Raw genomic sequence first — 12,351 nt, forward strand, 5'->3', positions numbered from 1 at the left:
GGGGAGCCAACTTATTTAACAGTTGGACTTGCTCAAAGCCAGGTTTTACAGCCTAATTCCTATGCTTTTAATTTAGCTGCCAAGAATGGAATTTTGAAACTTTGTTTAACCCACACATGTGGGTGCCTAGAGGGAGAAACTGCAATTAATATATCCTCTCCTACTATGAAAGCCCACTACACCATTAGAAGTTAGGTTTTGCTATGTTCTAAGGCAATCCCAGAAAAGATGGAACACATGGAGGGAAAACACAGGATGACAATGACAGGGAGACTCTATCTACAAAAAGTAAGTGAACAAAACATGGCTATTCTTGAGGGAAAACCCTGTGAAGAAGCATCCCAGGATAAATATTAAAAATAAAACCAAGTAATGGTTAGTAACCTGTAATTTTTTAATAACAATTTAACATGCCACTAACATTTCATGCATTTTTAGATTCATGAAACATCAATACCATACCAAGTTCTCTTCCCAATGGCCTCCCTCTCCTGTAGGTGGAAAACGGGGTGACTGCATTATGAAATCTTACAGGTATTTTTAGATTTTGACCAGTTTAACCACAACTCAGCATTACACAGAAAATCCACATATAAATCTAAAAAAGAATATATAAATCTAATAAATAACAATAATACACAGAGAATCCAACTGACAGCATGCCAGTGGTTCTGATCAAAAAGGTAAAGGTAAAGGTACCCCTGACGGTTAGGTCCAGTTGCGGACGACTCTGGGGCTGCGCGCTCATCTACAGGCCGAGGGAGCCGACGTTTGTCCAGCATGACTAAGCCGCTTCTGGCGAGCCAGAGCAGCGCATGGAAATGCCGTTTACCTTCCCACCGAAGCGGTCCCTATTTATCTACTTGTACTTTGATGTGCTTTTGAACTGCTAGGTGGGCAGGAGCAGGGACCGAGCAATGGGAGCTCACCCCGTCATGGGGATTCGAACCGCTGACCTTCTAATCGGCAAGCCCTAGGCTCTGTGCTTTAGACCACAGCGCCACCCACGTCCCTTGATTCTGATCATACTTCTTATGTAACGTCCAAAGGTTTAATTTCTCACCAGCACAGTAAAATGTACACATTTCAGATGACCTACAACTCAAGCATCACAAAATGGGGGAGATGCAAGGACTCCCTTTTGGATTTTTTACAGGAAGCACAAATGGATGAGGCATAAGGCCCTCTTTCATACTTTGTTAGCACTTCCATGAAACAATCAAGGCTGCTTGAAGTACCGTATACCTCCATTTCTTTCTGACCATCTCCTAAGATTACTTTCCACATTGTTGTTTCAGAATGAAGACAGCTTCTCTTTTAAAAATGTAATGGTTGTATCTTCAACTTGCACAAAGCACCCATACCTACATCAGACAATTGAAGAAAAGGGAAGTAAAAGACTGCAGCTCAAATCAATCTTCCAGTACTATTATATTAAAATACAACTAAAAATCTAAAAGGAAGCAGGTTTTGGTGCTGCAGTCTTTGAACTCTGAATGAATCACTTTCTAACTCTAAGGTTTCAGTCATATGGAAAAGGCAAATCTGAGTCATGGTCTTATACCAGGAACTTCTGAATACATGGAACTCTTCATTCTCTATTATTATAAAGCAACATTCAACTCAGTTTACCTTTAAATAGGGCCTGTTTCCAACTTGAGAAAAATATTTAACTTTTTTGCCCCTCCATTGATGAATACTTTCCTTTAGGAATATAATAATCCATAAACAACTGGGATATAATCTGTACAAAGTCAACAGCTGCTTGAATGTTCAACCTCCAAATCATTGGCTATTAAAATATGCATCAGAAAGAAGTGGAAAGAGGCAGGATACAGCTTTAATTTTTATGGTTGTCATCTGTAATCGGTAACCATCGTGCAACCTTTGGAACAATGATAAGAAGAACTTCCATATGTGTATCCAATTCTATCCAATTCTAGAAAGGATTCAGATTCTGCTACTCCAAAATGCATCAGCACATTGTCTCTTTTTCACAAAAAGTAATACTAGAAATAGGGACGCGGGTGGCGCTGTGGTCTAAACCACAGAGCCTAGGGCTTGCCAATCAGAAGGTCGGTCGTTCGAATCCCCGCGACGGGGTGAGCTCCCGTTGTTCAGTCCCAGCTCCTGCCCACCTAGCAGTTTGAAAGTACATCAACCTGCAAGTAGATAAATAGGTACCGCTACAGTGGGGAGTAAACAGTGATTCCATGCGCTGCTCTGGTTTCGCCAGAAGTGGCTTAGTCACATGACCCGGAAGCTGTACACTGGCTCCCTCGGCCAGTAAAGCGAGATGAGCGCCACAACCCCAGAGCTGTCTGCAACTGGACCTAACGGTCAGGGGTCCCTTTACCTTTCATACTAGAAATGCCAGTACATGACTGAATTCAGGTTACATATGTTAACAATTCAGAATAAGAGTTTAGGGTCCCCTTTCCTGAACGATATATCAGCAGTCAGTGCTTTTTTTCTGAGGGTACCAACACTCTTTTTCCTAACAGAAAAGCACTGTACAGTATATCAGTGTGTCAGTGGGTACTAGTCAGGACGGCTACATATTGCCTATGGAATCAGAGATGCCTCTGAATACCCATTGCTTGTGAGCACATGCAAGGAGAGTGTCATTGCGCTCATGTCCTGCTTGTGGCTGCCCACTGTGCAAACAGAATGCCAGACCAGGGTATACCATTTGCTGTGATACAGATTCTTAGTTTCTAACCGGATTATAAGACAACCAACAAGAGTCACAACAAAATCATTACCTTCACAAAATAGAATAATTCCCTGTGCCCCTGGTTTGTACACTAATATTGAGACTGTAAAGAATATTGGTTTGTACACTAATATTGAGTTTGAATATTGAATATTGGTTTGTACACTAATATTGAATATTGGTTTGTACACTAATATTGAGACTGTAAAGAAAAATATTGCATAGGAACCTGGAATGTAAGAACCATGGATGAAGGTAAGCTGGATGTGGTCAAAAATGAGATGACAAGAATAAATATTGACATCCTGGGCATCAGTGAACTAAAATGGAAGGGAATGGGCAAATTCAGTTCGGATGACTATCATATCTACTACTGTGGGCAAGAATCCCGTAGTAGAAATGGAGTGGCCCTCATAGTCAACAAAAGAGTGGCAAAAGCTGTAATGGGATGCAATCTCAAAAATGACAGAATGATCTCGATACGAATCCAAGGCAGACCTTTTAACATCACAGTAATCCAAGTTTATGCACCAACTACCGGTGCTGAAGAAACTGAAATTGACCAATTCTATGAAGACTTACAACACCTTCTAGAAATGACACCAAAGAAGGATGTTCTTCTCATTACAGGGGATTGGAATGCTAAAGTAGGGAATCAAGAGGTAAAAGGAACAACTGGCAAGTTTGGCCTTGGAGTTCAGAATGAAGCAGGGCAAAGGCTAATAGAGTTCTGTCAAGAGAACAAGCTGGTCATCACAAACACTCTTTTCCAACAACACAAGAGACGACTCTACACATGGATATCACCAAATGGGCAGCATCGAAATCAGATTGATTATATTCTCTGCAGCCAAAGATGGAGAAGCTCTACACAGTCAGCAAAAACAAGACCTGGAGCTGACTGTAACTCAGATCATCAGCTTCTTATAGCAAAATTTCAGCTTAAACTGAAGAAAGTAGGAAAAACCACTGGGCCAGTAAGATACAATCTAAATCAAATCCCTTATGAATACACAGTGGAAGTGAGGAACAGGTTTAAGGATTTAGATTTGGTGGACAGAGTGCCTGAAGAACTATGGATGGAGGCTCGTAACATTATACAGGAGGCAGCAACGAAAACCATCCCAAGGAAAAGGAAATGCAAGAAAGCAAAATGGCTGTCCAACGAGGCCTTACAAATAGCGGGGGAGAGGAGGCAAGCAAAATGCAAGGGAGATAGGGAAAGATACAGGAAACTGAATGCAGATTTCCAAAAAACAGCAAGGAGAGACAAGAGGGCCTTTTTAAACAAGCAATGCAAAGAAATAGAGGAAAACAACAGAATGGGGAAAACCAGAGATCTGTTCAAGAAAATTGGAGATATGAAAGGAACATTTTGTACAAAGATTACCATAATAAAGGACAAAAGTGGTAAGGACCTAACAGAAGCAGAAGACATCAAGAAGAGGTGGCAAGAATACACAGAGGAATTATACCAGAAAGATATGGAGGTCTCGTACACCCCAGGTAGTGTGGTTGCTGACCTTGAGCCAGACATCTTGGAGAGTGAAGTCAAATGGGCCTTAGAAAGCACTGCTAATAACAAGGCCAGTGGAAGTGATGATATTCCAGCTGAACTATTTAAAATTTTAAAAGATGATGCTGTCAAGGTGCTACACCCAATATGCCAGCAAGTTTGGAAAACTCAGCAATGGCCAGAGGATTGAAGAAGATCAGTCTACATCCCAATTCCAAAGAAGGGCAGTGCCAAAGAATGCTCCAACTACCGCACAATTGCGCTCATTTCACACGCTAGCAAGGTCATGCTTAAAATTCTACAAGGCAGGCTCAGGCAGTATGTGGACCGAGAACTCCCAGAAGTGCAAGCTGGATTTCGAAGGGGCAGAGGAACCAGAGACCAAATAGCAAACATGCGCTGGATTATGGAGAAAGCTAGAGAGTTCCAGAAAAATGGCAGTGCAAGACAGGAGTGCCTGGTGTGCTATGGTCCATGGGGTCACGAAGAGTCGGACACGACTAAACGACTAAACAACAACAATTGAGACTGGCCACTGTTGTCTGTTGTTTTGAAAGAACATGTCCCTGAATCTCCTTTGAAAGCAGCAGTTCCTCAGCAAATAACTAGCTGATGTGGAGAAAGGGTCACTGTAGGGAGAGCTTGAAGCTGGATTATCAAATCTATGTTGGATTTTAAGGAAGTCTTGAGAGCAGTACATGTGAAAAGGATCTAGGAGTCTTGGTAGACCACAAACTTGACATGAGTCAACAGTGTGATGCAGCAGCTAAAAAGCCAATGCAATTCTGGGCTGCATCAATAGGAGTATAGCATCTAGATCAAGGGAAGTAATAGTACCACTGTATTCTGCTCTGGTCAGACCTCACCTGGAGTACTGTGTCCAGTTCTGGGCACCACAGTTCAAGAAGGATACTGACAAGCTGGAACGTGTCCAGAAGAGGGCAACCAAAATGGTCAAAGGCCTGGAAACGATGCCTTATGAGGAATGGCTTAGGGAGCTGGGTATGTTTAGCCTGGAGAAGAGAAGGTTAAGGGGTGATATGATAGCCATGTTCAAATATATAAAAAGATGTCATATAGAGGAGGGAGAAAGGTTGTTTTCTGCTGCTCCAGAGAAGCGGACACGGAGCAATGGATTCAAACTACAAGAAAGAAGATTCCACCTAAACTGATTTTATGATTGTGGCCATCCCTTGGTCGTTAGCAGCCATAAAGGGTTCTGGAAACCACATATCGTCTCTCCTGGACTTTTTAGAACAATTTGAAAGATTTTCCAATTCCTTAAAATTTTCTAAATGCAAGTTCAGAGTCTTCTGTTTATGTTAAACTGCAAAATTTAAAAATCATTAAGAGAATGGGCCAAGTTTAATTTCCAGCTTTAAAAGTTCTCATCTCTGCCACATTAAACATTCCAGAGAGTAAATATTAGATTTGCTTATTTCTACAGGGCAGTGTGCTAAACTGAAGGGCTCTCAGGCTGGATGCAAAATAACAACTTTATGTAAGTTGCTTCTCCAAAGGTGCATTAGCAGTCTGTAAGTGCAAATTTTAAAAAAATAAATCAAGTAATCCAAGATCCTTAAACTAAGCCTTCTCGTTGGCTGCTATTGCCTGCACTTTGGATAAGTAACAACAAGCAACAGCAGCCATCAGAGAGAACAAGGAAAGGATTGGGGGTGCGGTTTCCTTGATCTTCTCTATCAAGAAAAAGGAAGGCGAGGGGGTGGCAACAAGCTTCCTCCTTGATGGAGAAGGGTAGGAAGGGCAAGGTGAGGTTGCGGCTTCTCCCCAGTTTGTGTGGCTGCTGCATCCAGGAATGAGATGTGTGCAGTGCAACTGGCTGAGTGCTGAATGGGACACAGCTATGGGCAATCTGAATCAACTTCATTACTGTCTAGCATAAAAGCAAGATTAGAAGGAGAGACTAGGGTGATTGTCAGCAGGTTCCAAGACCCTGTTTGTTGTGAGATTTTGAGGGGTGATCTGTGAGTTGGTTTGGGCCCTTGCTGACAGTTGCCATAGTTTGATGGAGTCCTGGGTGAGAATCTGGAGTCAGAGAGGTTTTGAGTGGGGAGGTGTGTCAGAAGTAGAAGGAACGGGCATCAGTATATGTTTAATAGTAATTTGAATCAATGTTTTTACTGTGTATTTTTGTAACATTTGTTGCTTTAGTTTGCATCACTTAAGAGATATTTTTATATTTTAAGTGGTATAGAAGGGTCTGTCTAAATTAATAAATGTGGCTGCTAGCCATGACTGGGAGGGAAGCTTCTATATATTTAACTCCATATTAGGATGACAACATGTGAACTAGCCCTAAAAGATCTTTGAGAGTGCCCCACTCTTGAAATAAATCTTCTGCTTTGGTGTAGCTCATTTTTGGGGGGGGGGGAATTATAAGTGTCAACTTTAGTGTTCTGTACCAGTGTACAATAATTCTGAAAAAGTTACATGCAATAAAAACCTTTTTGTACGTTTTCTCCTCGTTTTGTTTTGTTTCGTTTTGTTTTCCGGAAGGAGAATCTCCATTTTCAGATATAGACTGCATCTGAAAAGTTTAAAAAAAAAATCTAAGGATGTGAATACAAGTTGTATATAACAGTCAAATAATAAAGCAGTAAACATAAAATAAGAATAGCATCAGATCAACACCGGAGTAGAAGTCAGTAAAATGTGAGAAAAGGAGAGGGAGCATACAGCCTAAAAGACAGAACAAATGCCATTAAAAGCAGAAAAGAGCACAAAGGACATTGCGGCACCTAAAAGATAATAATAAAAGGTGCCTTGGCTTGACAGACCACTCATTAGCTGTGTCCTGGTTCACACATCTAATTAAACTGTATTTTAAAACAAACTATGAATTAATGTGCCTGCTGTTCAACAGTTCCTACGGAGGTCCTCTACAGCTTGCTGCCCTGCCGCAGATGAAGCAGGCCACAGCCTGGCTTGCCATGCCATCCAAACTTGGACTCGTAGTTTATTTTACTCTAAGCAAACCACTAGTAGTAAGCCAAGAACAATCAGTGGTTAGGTTATCCTTCATGGGTTCTTTGGAGAGAAACAAACCAGGAGGCCAGGTCTGGATGACATGACAATGGCTTCCTTCGTCTGCAGCTCAGAAGCAGCAGCAGCAGGAGGAGGAGGAGGAGGAGGAAAGGAACACCATATAACAGGGTGCTGCTCAGTCACTTTGTTTGTTTCAAACAATGGTTTAATGCAGTGGTGGGGAACCTCCAATGCTTGGGCCTAATAAAGACTGCCAGACAGTTTGAGATTAACCTGCCCACCTTTCCTTGGCACAGCCAAGTTGCAAAAGGAATTCCAAGTTGCAGCTGTAGCTTGAAGTTTCATTCACCTGATGTAATATGCTGCAAGGTGGACAGACCCCATCACAGAGGCCTACTTTGGGTTCATGTGACAGTCAAACTGGACCAGTAACTCTTGTCTTTTATGGGCATAGCTTTGGTTTTAGTCCTCAAAGTAAACAGAGGGTGGTGGTGGAAGAACTTCACCACTGACGGCAGCCTGCCTCTGAAGACCAGCTGCTGAGACTCCCAAGTGTGTGTCTTGGGGGGCAGAGTGCTCTTGCACTCGGGTCCTGCTTCCGGGCTTCCCATAGACACTTGGTTGGCCACTGTGAGAACAGGATTCTGGACTAGATGGGTCTTTTGCCTGATCCAGAAGGGTTCCTCTTAACAATCTTCTTGTTATAGAAGTTACCAGGAAATAAATGCTTCTGATTTTAGAGTTTTGCTTCAACATTTTTGACACCCAAAAGACCAATGTTGAGCTGAACCTATATCAACACAAAAATAAAGCAGCAGGATACTTCAAAACTGTCCCCACAAGTCTCTCTTTTGCTTTCTCCAGCCTACACCTGAATCTACCACCTACACCAGAAGAAGCAATCTTATAAAGTGTGTTAAATTAATTCTGTTATTGTAAGGAACCTACCTTTCCTAGCTATGTTGCAAATAATCTGGACTTGAGAGAGGTAGCCAGCCCATTCATGGATGCTGTCAGTTTTTCCAAGACTCTGTTAAAGCAAAACACAGTTACTTATTAATTCATTTACAGAGTTTATATGCTGCCCAATTAACCATATAAATATTACTATACCTTACATGTGCACACCTAGTTACAGTGAGCCAATCGCAGGTTCCTCATTTCTATGCTCAAATACAGCCTTTGTCCTAAATACAATGCCAAGGTATCAATGACCTCCTAATTATAAAACATTCACAGAAGGTGGTAAACGCACAAAATAAAATACTGTGCCTGTCTTGAAGAGAAAGGAGATGACTGGGAAAGGGGCAACCAAGCTGAATGGACCTGATTATAAACAGGGTTAGAACTCTTCCCTAGGGGCCCAATCCTTTTACTTCTGCTTCCCATGAATGATTCAAATCCATGCAAATAACTAACTGATTATTATTATTATTTTAAGTAGGAGGTTGCTGAACAAGTAGCAAATAATAATGAAGGTAGTTCTTTTGGTCTGAATGAAAGACTCCATAATTGGAAGTACCTTTATTAGGACCAACCAAAATGTTACAAAATTGTAGTAAGCTTTCCACTCTATAGTATTGGGAAACTGTTAACACTGAGGTGTTTTGGTGGGAGGGGTGAAGAAGATGTGGAAAAGTATAACACAAGGTTCACAAAGACCATGCTTAAAGCATGGAAAGAAGAAGCAGGTAAACTGTCCCCAACCCCACCCCCCTTGGCACTCCACCCATTAGCTCAAAACCTCCAGATAAAAACCTGGCAAGCCAAAGGCTTATGCCACCTAGCAGACTTCTACAAAAATAACAAACCTATATCAACACAAGAAATACAAGACAAACTAGGGGACACCCAAATGCCCTGGCTAACACACTACCAATTACATGCCCTCTTAAACAACCCAGTAGTAAAATCAGCAGTAACTAGGCCCTTGACAACCTTCGAAAACCTCCTCCTAACAACAGAGGGACACAGCAAAGGGATGATATCCACCATATACAAAATACTGCTCCGAAATCTCACAAACCCCCTCAATGCAATCAAAAAGCAATGGGAGGATGACATAGGCTATGAGATTAACCCCACCCAGTGGACCAGACTGTGGTCCAAACCTCCCTTTAATTCCTATCAGAGAAAAAAACTCACTCTGGAACCTAACACCATGGAAACTAGTGCTAATACGCCCAGGAAACTCACCAAAATGCTGGAGAGGATGCACCTCCACAAGCACATACCTCCACATGTGGTGGGAATGCCCCAAAATCCAACTCATCAATCATAAAAGAAATATGCCAAATCACTAAGCAAGTATTAGAAGTCACCCCAGAACTGGCCCAACTAAACATCTTCCAAGATAAAAATGCCCACTCACACCACAAAGAGCTCATAACCCACCTACTCTCAGCAGCCAGAAACATCATAGCCAGACACTGGAGAGGCCTGTCAGGAATAAGCATGGACCAAAGGTATCAAATAGTATGGGAAGCAGCCTTATTAGAAAAACTAACCAATAACTGAAACTGACACAGAAACAAATAGAAGGCGCCTTCACTCCAGTTTGGTTCCCTTTATCACAAACACAGCCCAACAAGACAACAAGAAGAATCCACCGACAGCATACGGATCAATCTGGCTAGCCTGATTCAAAAATGCACACTCACACCCTGCTCACACACAAAAACAATTCTCACTACAGCCAACCAAAGACAACCAGCCACCCCCTAAGCCACCCCCAACTCCGCTCACCACCAGGGAAATAAAACAAGTGATGAATAGTAAGAAAACCCATACAAGTGACGCTGACACAACCCCCCAGTAGAATAATAGAAGCATAACCACCCAACCCAACCCCACTCACCATTCCACCTCCCCCTCTTCCTCGCCCCTAATCTTTTTCTTCTTCTTCCTAATTGTTTAAACCAATTCACGAACCAAGAACTTATACATTGATCGCTAATAATGAAACGTATGTTGCAGATATTTTTTCACATTTATTATGCTATTTTTGTGATATACAAATGACATGAGAAAACTTAGTATGCTTATTTGTATAACATTATTCTTGTTTATAAAACCCACCAAAAAAATCCCCACTAATCCACCACTATCCTGAGATACAATCAGCAGCTTTGAAATTTCCCTCCAATAAGAGCAAAACAATCATGCGCAATGTGAAAGAGAGGCTAGGTTGTACTCAATATATCTGGAAAATTTATTCAACAACATTTTTATGAACATTGCCCTGTAAAATTGCCAATATTAGGGAGACATGTGGTGATCTCCTGACTTGAAGAACAATTGACCATGCAAGAAGCTCACCCATATAAGAACATTGTTCTGTTAATTGAACTGTCTTGCATGTTGAGATGGGAGAGAAATTTGGCTCCGTTTGCATTTAAATATGAAATTCTCTAATTCACACTTTCCAACACAATACTGAAAAACACAGCCATCTTTCAAAATTCACACTTTTCCAAATTTTGCAATGCAGTTCTCCAGCCAAGTAATGTGTACGAAAATGCATGCATACAAATGCATACACAAGTCAAAATTAACATACCATGATGCACTGGGAGAAATTTGAACTGAAATGCTGATGAATTTTCATGAGAGAAAAAATTCGCAAACCAGTATGGAAATGCAGACAGCTGAATTTAAAATGAAAAGTAACAGGGAAAGTGAGAAATGGAGAGAAAGAGAAATGGATAGATTCAACCCACCCCTATTTGCATGTCTGAAACTTTCGATCTCTTCTGTAGACCTGGACAAAGTTTTAGCAGGATCCGGTTGCAGAAGTGTTCTTATGCAAATTAGTTTAGGCATCCCACTATGCTGTTATTCTTGGGAAAGTATCAGTATGTTCTCCAGCAGGGCTGGAAGACAGCCAGTCCTCCTCAAGGCAACCAAGTTCAAGATTTGCTTGGTAGGCATTTTTTACTAACTCAGTTTCTTTAAATATTTCTGCTGCCGCCCAGTGAGTGTGTCACTTTCCTGCACAGTTACGGAAGAGATTCTGCAACTGAAACACCCACCCACCCACCCATTCTTCCCACTTTGGTGCAGCCCTCCTTTGAGTCTAACAAAAGGGAAACTCCTGGAGTGTCAGAGTTTTTGATCTCTGCCTCCCAACCACATGTCTAGCTGAGAATAAAGAAACGCCAGAAAAAAATGTGTTTTCCCCCAAACATGGAGGCCCAGAATAAGAGCCTCATGTTCAGTAAATGTGACTGACATCTAATAGAGGTCTAAATTGAAACTCTTTCCTGTTAGGCTCTCTCAAAAAAAACAGGGCACGACTGGAAAAGACTGTCCCAGCATGAAGTTTGGGATGCATTCTATTCATTCCAGGAGTTACAGGAATAGTTTTGATTGCTCAGATGCTGCACCCATCTGCACTCAGATCCCCTCTGGTATAATAGGCTACTAATAAACCAGAAAGAGCACAGTTCCTGGTGTCACACATGCAAGTAGCAAGGGCCCACTTGGCCTTTATATATCTATGGCACATGAGGGGTGAAACTCATATTTCCTCAAATCTCAAAATGAACAAACACAGTTTTGAATACTCAAGCTCTTGAGGACCTGAAAAAGAGAGAACACTATCAATTGCAAAGGAATGCCAGTTATAATTATGAAAAACGTAATATGTACTGATTAAAATCAGTAAAATGCCTCTGCAGTATAAAATCTGCAAATCCCATTTTCTCAAGTACAACTGTGTGCCCAGAAGAGCTTGCTACAGCTTTAATAGCAGTGTTCAATAAGAAAACCCTTAAGTATTTCCTTATAGCATTATCTGGTCTATGCAATAGCAATAATTGCATAGCAGAAATGCAAATTATTTGAAGTGAATTTTAATGATACTAAAGTCATGGAAACTATAACTTATTATTAACAAACTCAAAAGCATAGTACAGCTAAATCATTTTTTCCAGGGAATGGTCTGCGAGTCTCAATTTCTATGATGGGCAAATGTGCTAAAATATCAAATATCTTTTTAAGCTCACATACAGAATATCTCTAGATAATTCTCAAAGCTACACAGACATGTGTAAAGGATAGCAAGATAAAACTGAGTATCTCCAGGCTTCAAGTTCAGAATCACTAACACAAA

General features: G+C 41.2%; 1 protein-coding gene across 5 annotated transcripts in view; it reads right to left on the reverse strand.

The window, feature by feature from the left end:
• PIP5K1B (phosphatidylinositol-4-phosphate 5-kinase type 1 beta) overlaps window positions 1-12,351 on the reverse strand; it is an 80,163-nt gene that overhangs the window by 53,593 nt on the left and 14,219 nt on the right. For 2 of the 5 annotated variants that reach the window (XM_060280048.1, XM_060280049.1), the window contains exons 1-2: window positions 6,697-6,780; window positions 463-491 (exon numbers count right to left, since the gene is read on the reverse strand). Coding sequence is in view for 2 of the 5 variants with exons in the window: in XM_035099695.2 (XP_034955586.2) it covers window positions 6,697-6,780 (84 nt within the window). In the remaining 3 variants the exon portion in view is untranslated. Of the gene's footprint in view, window positions 1-462; window positions 492-6,696; window positions 6,783-8,186; window positions 8,269-12,351 lie in introns of those variants that run through there. The other 3 variants (XM_035099695.2, XM_035099696.2, XM_035099700.2) reach the window with 2 other exon arrangements.

This window comes from Zootoca vivipara, chromosome 11, assembly GCF_963506605.1.
Source record: "Zootoca vivipara chromosome 11, rZooViv1.1, whole genome shotgun sequence".
NCBI classification, from domain to species: Eukaryota; Metazoa; Chordata; class Lepidosauria; order Squamata; family Lacertidae; genus Zootoca; species Zootoca vivipara.